At 43.0% G+C, this 14,032-nt stretch overlaps 1 protein-coding gene across 10 annotated transcripts in view; it reads left to right on the top strand.

The window, feature by feature from the left end:
* Positions 1–14,032, top strand: part of FOXN3 (forkhead box N3) — a 148,862-nt gene that overhangs the window by 95,455 nt on the left and 39,375 nt on the right. For all 10 annotated transcript variants that reach the window (XR_012680218.1, XR_012680217.1, XR_012680216.1 and 7 more), the window contains exon 4: positions 2,182–2,246. Coding sequence is in view for 1 of the 10 variants with exons in the window: in XM_075192566.1 (XP_075048667.1) it covers positions 2,182–2,246 (65 nt within the window). In the remaining 9 variants the exon portion in view is untranslated. The remainder of the gene's footprint in view (positions 1–2,181; positions 2,247–14,032) is intronic.

The following is a 14,032-nucleotide window of genomic DNA, read 5'->3' as shown; positions in this document are numbered from 1 at the left end:
GAAAGGGGGTATAGAAAATGGTTCAATGAATCTGGTAGATATAGCACCTTTTTCCCTGAGCACCAGGTTTAATAAACACCCCCCCCCAACCCCACAACTCTCCACCCAGTTTTATGACCCTGTGGGGGCATGATGAGGTCCGCTATAAATCTAGATTGATAAGTAGACCTCACGCCAGTCCATCCGTTTATAACCCTGCTCCAACCGCAGAGACAAAGTTCTCAGGGCTACGTTTTGTCTCCCTTAACGAGCTGGTCTCTTTAATCACATCGTTTACTTAAATGGCCTCATTAGCAAAGTGCTGCAGAAACCACATTTAGAGGCAAGACCTCTATAAACACAAGCGGCTTTCTGCTGCCAGAATATGGCGTTGGTGATGTTAACGTGCTGTCTGGGAACACTCCTGAGATACGTCACTCCTAATATTGAGTTTTCTGTCTGATTACCCCAGCCGTTTGTGTGTTTAATGTGTTTTCTGAATGATGTGTTTAAGGAAGCTGTTTCTTTTGTTTGTTTTTTTTTTTTTAAATCCCCTTAGAGAGATGTATATTTAGGGAGCTGAAGCTGATTGGGTCGGGCCCTATAGAAAATACCTAAAATTAAATTCCACTTTTGTGAATTTCTTTTATTTTTTTTATGTGCAAACATTTAACCAGTACCTTTTCTACTTGTTTGCTAGATACCCTCTACTAGAGAGTGTATCCAACACCTTTTTCTACAGATTCTTCAACTTTTACAGTACCCGGTCTATGTCTGGCGTCCGCCACCGTCGTCTCATTGGCTGACCTCAGAGTTTTGAACAGACTGGTGAGAATAGACATTTGCACTAATCCGTTTAACCTCTGCCATGCGGGATAAACCTTTCCTGCCACCACAATGTCACTAGTATCTAGTGAATTGATGGGCTGAATGTTGCTCCAGCCAACAACCACCGTGTGAAGGCCACAGGTGCACCTAATACATATATTATTTAACAAATGTGCCCCTGTAATATTTTACTCTATATTCCATACTTGGATACAGCTCCTCTCCACTCATTGTCATATCGTTGTCTGTCTCCTGTGAATGAGGGTGTCGGTGCCTGGCGGAGGGCTGCTCATAAACACAGGGGGGGGGGGGGGGAGCATTGGGACAGCCGTCTTTGTGTCAGTTGAGATTGCCTTTGTTCCCTGGGAACATGACATGAATGACCGGTGTAGATGTGAAGAGCTCTTCTGTGAATGACTCTCCCATCCTCCGCTCGCTCCTTAATTCCCCTGAAGTGTGATGGGGCGGGGGCCATGAGCTAAACGCCCATTGTGTCTAGTCCTAGGGTCGCAGAACTTGTTGTGAGTTTCCAAAGTCTGCTATTGCAGGTCTGTGTACATATATCATTGTATGTCTTGGTGCTCTACTAATAAACAGGCTTATGACATTGTATTATAGAAAGTAATACTAACTTTAATGTGCATCAGTGTTTAGTCTACATCAATATGCAGTGAATGTAGAAGAAAATAATGTTATTTGAATATATCTCATATTAAAGTGGGATAATGTCAGCATTATCCACGAGGCACAGTTGGGCGATAACCTGTAAAAATAACCTCTGAGGACTTGTTTTGGGCAACATTGATCCTGTGTTTCATTTGATCCACAGCACCCGTTCTGCTGAATGTCCATGGTTTATGTGTCTTGTTGGGACGTAGAGTAGAGTTTACAAAATAAATATAAGAAAACAGTCAGTCTTCTATAAAATGGCCGTGCAGAAATACATTTATAAACTTAAACTGCCTGTTCTAGAAATGCCCCCATATACCTCTTGTGCCTATCTAATGCCAGCTCTGACCTGGCGCAGGACAAGCGTCTTATTAATGCCAGTCTTGATTTGTTTTTTCTCTTGTTGCAAACACTGATTACTTTTGCTAAGTGTGGCCCCTGTGGCTCCTCTGATGCTCCCCCTTCTTCAGCTATGCAGAGGTGATTACAATTTCCCAGGCACTAAGTATGAGAGCAATGCCCGACAATGTTTATTTAAAATAACGACAGATCCCAATACTTTGACAGCTTATTGAAACGGCTATAACTTGAGATTCCGGTATTTGATACATTCCAATATCTGCTACATTGATAGTTTTGTTTAAATACATAATATAGACATGAAACTCTGCAATCTGCTGATACATTGTCTCTCTTTGTTTCCAGCACATCGGTACCACCCCTGTGGCCCGGAAGCAGCTTTTTCAAGAAGAACGGAGCATTGCTTCAAGGTAAGTTCTTGGCGCCCTGCGCTTAGCGAGACGCCCGTGTTCCGCGCTCCCTCGGAGCTGGGCCCACAGCTGTATGACTGGCCGAGATATATGTGTAATCTTTCTATTTCCATCTCTGTTCTCCAACTGTCGCTGCTGCTCCTCCTCACAGACGTCTCAGCAGATATAACCTGTGGTCCGTATATTGTGTTACGTTCCCCCTTACCGCCTTCTATATGTCTGTTTGGCCTATTTTACTTTGATCCGTCTGATCCATAAGTAACATTTGTGAATGTGTAGCAGTGAATGTGTTACGTTGTGTCACAGATTCTAGTCTGTACCAGGCAGTTGGGACATCAGTCTATAAACGTGAATCATGTAACTGAGTTTTGTGCCTTCAACGCTGTTTTCAGTGTGTATAAATAGACACAGTGGAGTATGTCATTTATACTGTGAGCCGATCAGGGCGGATGTGTTGTCATCTTGTATTTCAGTGACTGTCCAATGTATTCTGTTATATCTTAGAGAGATTCTCATTGTAGGACCAGTCAGTTGTACTCATGGATAGAAAGTAAGCCTAGGAAGGCAGCTATAGCCAAGCTCTCCACGGGGACTATATGAACTCTGCTTATATCACATTTACTTGTGGTTGTTGGAGATCTATGTCCCTATTCATGTTCTACCTCCTGTGTGTACGAGTATGACAGGACATGGCTCACAGAGCCCAAATACGGAGATACGTAGTGTAACGGGGCTGTAGACCAGGCCCCACATCTCATAGTTTGTTTCTTGTTCGATTTTCAGACTCTCGTGAATATTACGAGAACAAATGAACCTGTTCATTAGCATTTACTGGTGTTTTTAACAAGCCCGTAGTTTCATTTGATCGGAAGCCTTGTGTTGCTGTAAACTGGTTAACTTGCAGAAAGATGGTGGTTAGTTCAGTCTTTAGTGGAATGTGAAAGGAATTAATTGTTGTCTCTTCTCTGCTGTACACAATGCTGCATTGTATATGTGAATATATGTAGAATATATGTGACTGTATGAAGGATACATGAACCCAGACCAGTGCTGGTTGATGATAATAAAGCAGGTGTCTGGTTGTCACTTTTGGAAATATTGTACCTAAATGTTGTCTAAATTCCAATACATTGTATCACCTGCTCGATATTCCACCTTGGTGGAGATAACGGGGTCACGTCACACTTCAGTTGTGTTTATTGTGGAGAGTTGCTGGTGAAATAGTTACTTTTCTCTATCACCTATTTGTGTTGTGGAAGGATTTCCGGTTATCTGTGTATTGGCACAGTGATACAGTGATACAATGATACAGTGATACAGTTATACAATGATACAGTGATACAAACATTGCTGCTGAACAATCAGGATATTGTTTCAGGAATGAAATATTTTTCACCTGAGTTTGATCATGGGGGAGGATATTTTTGCAATGCATGTTAGTCTCTCTGTCAGTAACATATACCCTCCCCCCCACCACAGAAGATCTGGGGGTATATTTATCAACAGTGGGTTTGAAAAGTGGAGATGTTGCCTATAGCAACCAATCGGATTGTAGTTATCACTTATTTAGTACATTGTACAAAATGACAGCTAGAATCTGATTGGTTGCTATAAGCAACATTTCCACTTTTTTAAACCCGCAGTTTAGTAAATATACCCCCTGGAGCCTAAAATGGGTCATAACAGAGGTCAAAAACGTAGCGACTCAGATTTCGGAGCAAATTTGCACCTGGATGATTAATGTTGTGATGCAAAAGGGGCAAACACTCCTGCTGGCTGTAATCTACCGCACTACGGACCTTATCTAAAATCCAAAGTAACAAACCTCTTAGTTCCTGTCAAGCTATCAAAACTTTTTTATATAATTAAGTGAATGTGACGAGATGCTTTTTCGTATTGGATCAATGCTCAGTGTAGTTTTTTCAAAGATTTAGTAAAACAGAAACCTTTCACATAAAGTGTATACTTGTACTATTTAGTAACCTCTTTTAAGTACAGTTTATTTTTTTCTTTAAGTTTAATCTGGTTTTCTTCTACCTGTCTCAAGAAAAACTTGGAAAAAAAGTGACTGTATTTTGCAATTGTTGTTAACAACAATAAGTCGGGCATCTTTTTATATTTAATACCTAATGGTGGTCTTATAACTAATACAACTTACTAATTAACCAGTGTAACTGCCAAATCTCCCACAAATTCTCAGCGTATTGAGGTTGATGCAGGTTTCCCTGATTCCCATCTACATATAGGGGATCTGTATCTGTTTCATGGTTTATTCCTCGTCGGGGCCGCTGGATCTGCAGAATCACAGGAGCGACCTTTATGCAGATCTCCAACCAATCTCCGCCATCACTAAAGTCTCTGCTCTTACTGCAAGTTCGGGGAACTGAGTGGCTTTATAATTAATCATACATAAAATATATTACAGCATAATCTGTTCCACTTACTGGCGGGTAAATAAACCTACCCTCTGATCAGACTGATTTTACCCGGGGTAACGGTACCGCTCTCTCCAAGTTGCTTTAACTGTTTTATAAACCCCTTTTGAGATGAATGTCCTGGTGTAAGATGTATGATTCAATTGAAGCTGTATAAATAAACCGGTAGACTCTACGGGATCTAGGTCAGAAATTACTGTATACAGAAGGGGTCGGCAACTTGCGTCTCTCCCGCTGTTGTGGAACTACAAATCCCAGCATGTCCTGCCAGTTACATTCTAAAGTATTAATCTCTAGTCCAGTGGTCCCCAAACTGTGTGCTGCGGCCCCCTCACAGGGGTGCCAGGGCCAGTGGTAAGCAAGGCTGGGGACTATTTGATAATTTTTGCTTGGGGGTGCCTTGAAAAAATTATGGAGACCCTAAGAGTGCCTGGAACTGAGAAAGTTTGGGATCCACTGGTCTAGTCCCATTCTGGACCGCAGGATATTATTTTTAGACGGATTGTAGGCTGTGGGGTTTGTTTTGTGTTATCGAATCACGTTTATCTGGATCAGATAATATCCTATGAAGCTGTGAAGTTTTCGGTGTGTTGGAAACGCCAGGACAGAGAAGGTTTTCGGCACCGTCGGTGCTGGGACAGAGATTGGAGATTAAACCCTCCTCTGGCAGTTCCTTTGTGCTCAGACTTGGAAAGAGTTTTAAGTACAAACCGTCCTGCACCCACCTACTAACTAAACAGGCGAAGGTTTAGTGGCGCAGTTTGGTTGCCATGGCAGCCCCGAGGTGTGGCTGCAAATTACAGGGTGAGATGCATGCTGCCGTTTAAATGCTAGGTGTGTGTACAAGTTATTATCTGCAATCTGATGCCTGGAGTCTAGGGCCCTAGCAACCCGTTGTGACGGCCATTAACCCTTTGCTGTCAGAAATGCCAGAACTAGTGATCTAAATCCCCCCTGGCAGGATCATTATTTATCTTATATTTGCTTCAAATGTCTTGAGTTAGATTTGTGTACAGCTTACAAGCGAGGGGGGATCTGCACCTTCAGGTGAAGTTTGCTGGCTTGTTTGCACCCTACTGCAACTTTTTACAGCAGCCAACAGAAACAGATTTGTCCTTTTTCTCTTCTTTTTCCTGCCTTCTAAAGGTAACATTCTATAAGTTTGTGGCTCTTTCTGTCTGTGCAGGGTAGGATGGGCTCTGACTTTTTTATTTTGTCATTCTTTTAGTAGAATTGAGAAAAGGCCAATCCACCTAATCAGTGTGAGTAATGTAACTAGTGGCCTATAGTGGGTTCATTACCAGCAGACTGTAGAAGACCCCTCCCTGGGATTCCCGGCCCGCTTATGGTTTTATTGAGACAAGGACGGGATAATGCCCAGAACCCACACAGAATAGGGGGAGCGGGCATAAAACCAACACTTGATCTTGCAACGTGTTTGCAGACAAATACAGGGGTCCTCACTGTTTAGAGAAGCTCTGCGCAAAGTTTGGGCGTGAGAATAGTGGTCAGCGGCTGGTGGGGGAGCCCGCGCCGTGCCAATGAATGTCAGACTCCTATTCTCCCTGCCCTGAAATATTTGGCACTGGGCCAGATTCCTTGCCAGTTATCGCTCGGATTAAACGTCCCCGCTTGTGTTTTTAATTTACTTATTTAAAAGTAATGATCTCACAGCTGTTAACCAGGCATTATTGCCTAAAATCAAATACATTTATCATTAAGTCCTTGCCAGCAGTTGTGGAAACAGTCTCTGCAGAGCAGGAGGCCTCTGTGGTATAAATCTGCTCTTCTCGTGGTCGTGCAGCTACAATTCTTGGCTGTTGTCATCCTGTATTATTAGAGTAAGCTTTTAATGAGAGGGGTCACCTTTTTATTTTTGTTTTGTTTTTAATTTTATAGATTTGGTTATGTTATGATAATCAGACACCTTGCGATTTAAAATTATTTTTAGTCAGTTTTTAATTAACTTGTTTCAATATCCTGTACAGTTTGACTAATTGTAGGTTTAATCCTTAAGCACTTTTGGTCAGGTTTCCAGTTCTTTGTATCGATCACCTTATAATGTGTCTCAGGTTTGTTTGACTGGATCCTAAATTTGACATATAACAGTGTCTAGTTGAATGACTTGTTATATAATGGGTATTAACAGACCGACAAGGAGATAAGAGGCCCCTTACTGATATGAGTACATTATTATTATTTATATTTTATTATTATAGTTATTGCACATCCATGTGAAGAGCATGTTTATAGCTGGGAAAGTAAAACTTATAACTACATATATCCCGGTTTTAGTGCTCGGAAAGAACCAGTTCTTCAAATGTTGTAATAATGTGAAATTTCGGCCTCTGTGCAGTCAGGATATACTGGATCCTCTTTACACGTGATGGATGGATTGCAGACAAGGCACTGTCTCCCTGCGTGGTAATATTGGGTACAGTGTGTGTGTGTCCTCGTACCACCAGTATTGTTACAGTATCAGCCATGTTATACTAAATGTCCTCAGCATTAGATGTCAGCTTGTGCTCTTGACTTGGTAAAATCAGTTAAAAACCTGGGGAAACCTTTAAACTGCAGCTGAAGACGTTGGCTCTAACCTTTCTGTGTCCTGGTTTCACAATAACACAAAGTGCCGGATGTCCTGCCCTACGGAGATCCCAGTACACTTGTTTTAGGCAGCTTAATCTTCTCTCAATACATCAATACTGTCATTCTGTGCAAGAGAGGATTTACTACTGGTGATCCCTTCATTTGACAAATTTGAACTTTTTTAAGACTAAGGGTCAATATGTCTATCCGTTTAGAAAAGGGTGCAGCGTTGCATGTAAAAACGTGAGTACTCCTGAACTCAGAATACCATGGTGCTGATAAATTACTCTGTAGGACAGTGTTGGCTAACCTGTGACACTCCAGGTGTTGTGAAACTACAAGTCCCAGCATGCTTTGCCAATATATAGCAGCTTATTGCTGAAAGGGTATGCTGGGACTTGTAGTTTCACAACACCTGGAGTGTCACAGGTTAGCCAACACTGCTGTAGGACATAGGGGCACGAGGATACTAATACTTAATAATTTGGTAAGCAGATAGTGGTTTAGCACATAGATTGGCTGGAGTCCACTTTACCTGTATTTGAGGGTAAAACAAGTCTCTTGCATGAGCTGGGAAAAATAAAGAAGAAAATTTGAGCACCCAAAATCCAGTGTGATCAATAAGCGCCATCTTTCTGTCCTGCTCTGTGTTCGGGGGGAGAGATTTCAAACATTCCCAGATGCAGGTTTCTCATGCTGGGACTTGCAAGAAGACAAACTGGTTTTCTCTTCCCTCCTGGCTGAAAGAACACGTCGGTTTACTGTCAGCCTTGCTTCATGTAGCGCTGGTACAATCTCACTCTCCCCTCTTATAAATGAGTTCAATTCAAAACATTGTACGAAATGTCAGGATGCAATTGTACCAGAGTAAAGTGCAGAGAGGTCCAGGCTAAATTGCACCGTTATGACCCGACATTGTGAATTTCAGCCCCCTCCAAACTTAGGAGTCAGTGGGTGAGCGGAGAGGTCAGTAACGTCTTCTGGGTCAATTGGGAGACTGCTGCCATTTCTGTGTGTTCAGCAAAATAACGAACTGCTTACAGGTGTCATCTCTCTCTCAAATGAATGGTTTGTGATCCGTTACATTTGTGGCAGCATTAATACCATCTGTGGTGTGTGAAATACACACTATTTACTGTGTTAGTGTAACGCTCACTCTTCCTTCTGTCTGGTGCACTTTAGCTTTGTAAACTGTGTGAGTTAATCCGACTCTCTGCTATTTATCCAATAAATTGTGCTTTGCTGACCTTGAAAATGAATCTATTTATAGTAAGTATGATGGCTTGTCAGAGTCTATCTGGATGTATTCTTCCTGACAGTTACTACGGATGATACAGAGAATGTAATTCCTCTGCCTTGTGCGCTATTGATTAAACTGCACATTTACGGGGTGAGTGCTGGGACTGAGCCGGGTCCCTGCGGAGGTCCTCACTGGGGAATCACAAATAGAATTCTAAGTACGTTAGTGCTGACTGTTCTTTTCGTGTGTATTGTGTAATAGTCGTAGAAAACAACTTCCTGCTTTGTAGAAAGCTTCTCTTACAGATTGCTGCTCTCTTAGTGTTCAGTTATGTCAAGGTCCTCAAATAATTCTACATTAAAGTGAAATGATTCATAGAAAACAACTTGCATTTTGAAACAAAATATATATAATTGTTCTTTATTTTTCATTTATACACCCATTTTGATGCCCTGTGGGTTCTGGGGAATTGACAATTTTATGATGTGTAGATTTCAGACTGTTTGCTTGGCTATACTGCTTGGAGGTGTGTATTGATCTTAAATAATTTAAGTGGTGTCTCCTGTTGCAGAACCCCAGTCCCATCATTGGTCTGTAATGCACCCGCTGCAGAATCTTGTTCCATCGCCTGTGTCTGTAATACACCCGCTGCAGTATCCCGTCCCGTCACCTGGGTCTTTAACACACCCGCTGCAGCGTCCCGTCACCTGGGTCTTTAACACACCCGCTGCAGCGTCCCGTCACCTGGGTCTGTAATACACACGCTGCAGCGTCCGGTCAGCTGGATCTGTAATACACACGCTGCAGTATCCCGTCCCGTCACCTGGGTCTTTAACACACCCGCTGCAGCGTCCGGTCAGCTGGATCTGTAATACACACGCTGCAGTATCCCGTCCCGTCACCTGGGTCTTTAATACACACGCTGCAGCACCGTCACCTGTGTCTGTAATACACACGCTGCAGCGTCCGGTCAGCTGGATCTGTAATGCACCCGCTGCAGCATCCTGTCCCGTCACCTGTGTCTGTAATACACCCGCTGCAGCATCCCGTCACCTGTGTCTGTAATACACCCGCTGCAGCATCCTGTCCCGTCACCTGGGTCTGTAATACTCCCGCTGCAGCATCCCGTCACCTGTGTCTGTAATACACCTGCTGCAGCATCCTGTCCCGTCACCTGGGTCTGTAATACTCCCGCTGCAGCATCCCGTCCCGTCACCGGTGTCTGTAATACACCCGCTGCAGCATCCTGTCCCGTCACCTGGGTCTGTAATACTCCCGCTGCAGCACCGGTCTCGTCACCTGTGTCTGTGATACACCCGCTGCAGCATCCCGTCCCGTCACCTGTGTCTGTAATACACCTGCTGCAGCATCCCGTCCCGTTAGTTGTGTCCTTAATAATTTGAGAGGGAATACTTTATTACATGGTGTTATAAGCTCTGAGGTGAGCTGATAATGGCAGATTGGAACCTGTGTGGAATATTCGGTTGTGTCCTCTTTCCTCAGTCTTAATAATGAGACCTTGTTCTTGAAAGGGTATTAAATGACTATGTAGGAATCCTAGAACATGGGAAGGATCTTAGGACATGGGAAGGATCTATCTATAGGGATTGGTTATAGGCTACATTGGGACTTGTAGTCCCACAACAACCGGAGAGGCGCAGATTGCCTTAGCGTGCTGTAAGGCCGCTGTACGCCAGGTTTTTTATTTTTAATTCCTTAGTGGGACTTTTTTCTGGGTTCCCAAAAAAGGAAACTCCCAATAATGTTCAATGGTCACAGCTCAATCAGGGGATCCCCCAATAACAGATAATGGCTCCCAACTTGGGGACCTGGGTTCCATTTGCTTTGAAGGAAAGCCCCTGGCGTTCGTGTGGAATGCTGCTTTGACCTTTTTAGGTCTCGGGGTGTTTGCCCAAAGTTCTCTCTTTTTGGCACAGAGAACCCTGCAGCTCCGGACCACAATAACATTTGAGGAGGAGTATTTCTGGTTACCCTGATGAGCTGTTGGTATCGGTTCGGTTAAGCCTGACTGTCCTGACATTGTTGTAATATTGCTTTCTATTTGCAAAGAAGAAGAGAGGGTCTATATTTTGGAGCGTTTTACTTGGCAGCTCACAATGAAGGTGCCCCCAGCCCCCATCTCCCATACACAATGGAATGCTGTACGGCTTTCAGAAAGCCACTAGTACAAATGCCTCTTGTCAGAAGCCATCAGCGTTCTGCTGCTCATGGACGATGGAAGCCGGGGCCGCGCTGTTGTTAAACGATTGTCCCAGGCTGGCTGAGCAGATTGCGAGAGTGCGTATTCCTTCCACTGTTCACCTTTTGTGCGAAGCCACTCTGCCTATTGTCTGTGTGATCGGTGACCCGGCAGGGATTGGACTTAATGCAGCAAGCCTGAAAACACGTCTCTCCCTTTCAGAATAATCCCCCGCTCCGCTCCAAATGAAATGATTTCTGCACTTCAAACCTTAAACTGCAACTGAGGAATCAATACGTCCCCCTGCTCTACAATGTCTGTTTTCTATATCCACTTTCAGATCTGCCAAACCACTGGGATTGTACAACCCCTGCATGTCCTCCGCTCGTAATCTCTTAACTCTTTCACTGTGGGAAGTAGAAATCTCAATGCATTTGCTAAGTGAAAACCTTTGATATAAGCTGCTAAACTTATCTAGGTTAGGATATAAATATTGACCTTCCATTCCCACATAAACCACATTAGAGTCTTTCACAACATAAAGTGAATATTTGTGTAGTTAATGGTTATTAAAGACTGGTGTTGCGCTCTGTAGCTGCAGTGCAAGAAATATTTTTTTTAGTCTACTAGAATGCCTGCTACTTCTGTCTTCTACTATTTATTTGCATACAATGCTGCTGCCAATTTTTTGATGGAGTAGAGGAATAAAAATAAGTTACATAACAAAAACATTTGAATAGATTTTCCTGAGATGTTGCATTTAAGTGCATTACGTGCCATGCAATCTGGGCAAACCCTGGCATACTACCACCCCCATGGCCACTCCTAATAAAAATGTTTTTAGCTGTAATACATATGACCAAGGATAACAGTACAGTATTGAAAACCGGGGACAAGAAAATTCCATGGACAACTTTACATGTTGACTGCAAAAAGTAATTTCCAGTTTACTAATGAAACGGAAAATGTAGAATTTATTAAATTTGAGTCTGGAAAGTTGAATAATGTTGGATTTGTAACTATATGAATGTTCTATTTAGAATAAAGCTTTACTTTCAGTTTTAGCCAAGTAGGGTAACGAGTAAAAACAATTCTTGGAATGGGGCGCGGCTCGACTTATCTGTCGGACCTGGTTGTGTTTGACGGATGAGTTGCTTGTTGTCTTGGTGATGACTTCTAATACAGTAAGCCGTGATACACCCAGCTGAGTAATACTGTGTGACTGACAGCTGTCCATGTGTGAGACGCAGCGCGCTAAATGCACCTGATAGACTGGAGGCAGCCATCTTGTTTACTGGAAAAGTGGAGGTGTTGCCTGTAGCAACCAATCAGATTCTAGCTGTCACTTATCTAGTATTTGCTCAGTAATTCTAACCCCTCAATGTCATTTTTCTCTCTGTGTTGATTGTAAAGAGAGAGGCTTTTCCTATCATCCACTCTGCTCAGCCTGCAGAGGGGGGAGACGGTCCTTAGGGTGGGAGCGAGTACCCCCCCAGCATGCCGGCACTTCCTGCCTCCATCGTGCAGCCCACAGAGAGATGAGATGTTACAGGTTTCCATGGAAACAGCCGGCGCTGGGAGGAAGGAAATGATGGAAGGAAGATGCCTTTTACTGGGAATTCTCCACAATGGAAACTTTGAAGTCAGAAAAAGCGTCTAGTGAGACAGAACGGTTCCAGTCCTGGCGCTGTGACAAACACAGGGAAACTCATCACAAGCGGCGCTCAGAACAACAGGACGGATCTCGGAGTCATCGGAGCCTTTTCCCTGTATCCTAAGCATCAATTCAGGGCTCCGGGCGGAAAACCCAACTCTGGAAGTTAGAGATTCAGTAACTGTAGCAGCGGAAAAATAAAGCTAAGATGAAAAAGACTCTGTTGGATTTCGGCTTCACTTCTACAGTTATATCCGTATTCTAAATCTAATGACGCTTAAACTGTAGCTCCTAGGAACAGCACAGTCTCTGGGTTTTAGGAGGAAAAAAATCACATTTTTGTCTAGCTGTAAAAAACCCAAAAACAAAATCTAGCTTATTTTTGTCACATCAATAATGTTATTGTTATTTATTTACTCCATTATTTTCCGCGTCTCTATTTAGTGGTTCTAATCCCCTTTATACTTTAAACTTGCTCCTTATTACACTTCTATAAATTATTATTTCATTAGAAAGAGATGAATGATGAGGACCTCAGTGTAACCCATTGCAGGTTACGTTCCACCAGTACTTGAGTCTGTCGGAGAGCGGAGCTGCACTTTATTTGAGCACTTTCATGATCAACAAATAGATTGTGAGACTAAGTGGCAGCGCTGAGCTGATAGGTGGCCCCTGGTCTCTGCCGCTTAATCCAAAGGTAGATTTTGAAAATAAATGAATCTGGAACTGATTTATTGGGTAACTTTAACGTCAGGGTGGGCAGCATGTGGTCCGCTGGCTGTGGTACTACAAGTTCCAGCATGTGGGGATGGCTGTAAAACTTTGATTTTATAGTGCAGTGTTGGCTAACCTGTGACACTCCAGGTGTTTGTGAAACTACAAGTCCCAGCATACCCTTCCAGCAATAAACTGCTATATATTGGCAAAGCATGCTGGGGCTTTTAGTTTCACAACACCTGGATTGTCACATGTTGGCCAACACTGTTATAGGGTCTGTTATGCAGGGGCAGCGTGCTAGGACCTGTGAATATAACCTACATCCGATTAGGGATTTCTTTTTTTATTTACAACTACAGTCCCTAACAATCCATTATTGATATTTGTACAAGGAATATAGAACAGAGCGTCCTACAGTAACTGCCATGTTTGTGCAGGGCCCAGATGTCTGTCTGCAGCAATGCCTGGACTACTCCTTTGTGTGGCTTCATTCACGGGAGAAGGGTTTGTAATAATCCCGGATATTATCTTCCATCCACTGTGTAGGTTTTTTTTAAGCTTTATTTTAAATTTTAAATAAGCAAATCTCAAATGAAGAATTAAAGATTATTTGTTTAATGAAACAACGTGCTTCCAGATACAGATTGCAGCAGATCTGTTGCCCCCCTCATTGGCAACTAAATAGAAGTCCTAAGTAAGACGGCAAATGATGTCTGAACCATTCCACAGGATACGCGAGTGTTAATGATCAGCGCGCCAGAGACTCTAATTATAGACTGGAGGTTTGCTGACTTTCTGCTAAATGATTACTCAATACAGTCATGCGATCACCTTGATGCTGGGCTGTACGCTGTACTGGGGGGGTCTGTTGTCCTGCTGGGCTCAGGGCAAAATGGCCTTTTCTGCAATTATTATGGAAAACTAGAGAGAAACTATATTACTGGTGTAAAA

Source organism: Mixophyes fleayi, chromosome 12 (assembly GCF_038048845.1).
Source record: "Mixophyes fleayi isolate aMixFle1 chromosome 12, aMixFle1.hap1, whole genome shotgun sequence".
Classification (NCBI taxonomy): Eukaryota; Metazoa; Chordata; class Amphibia; order Anura; family Limnodynastidae; genus Mixophyes; species Mixophyes fleayi.
The sequence above is the reverse complement of the archived record's forward strand: the minus strand, read 5'-3'. Positions and strand labels throughout refer to the sequence as shown.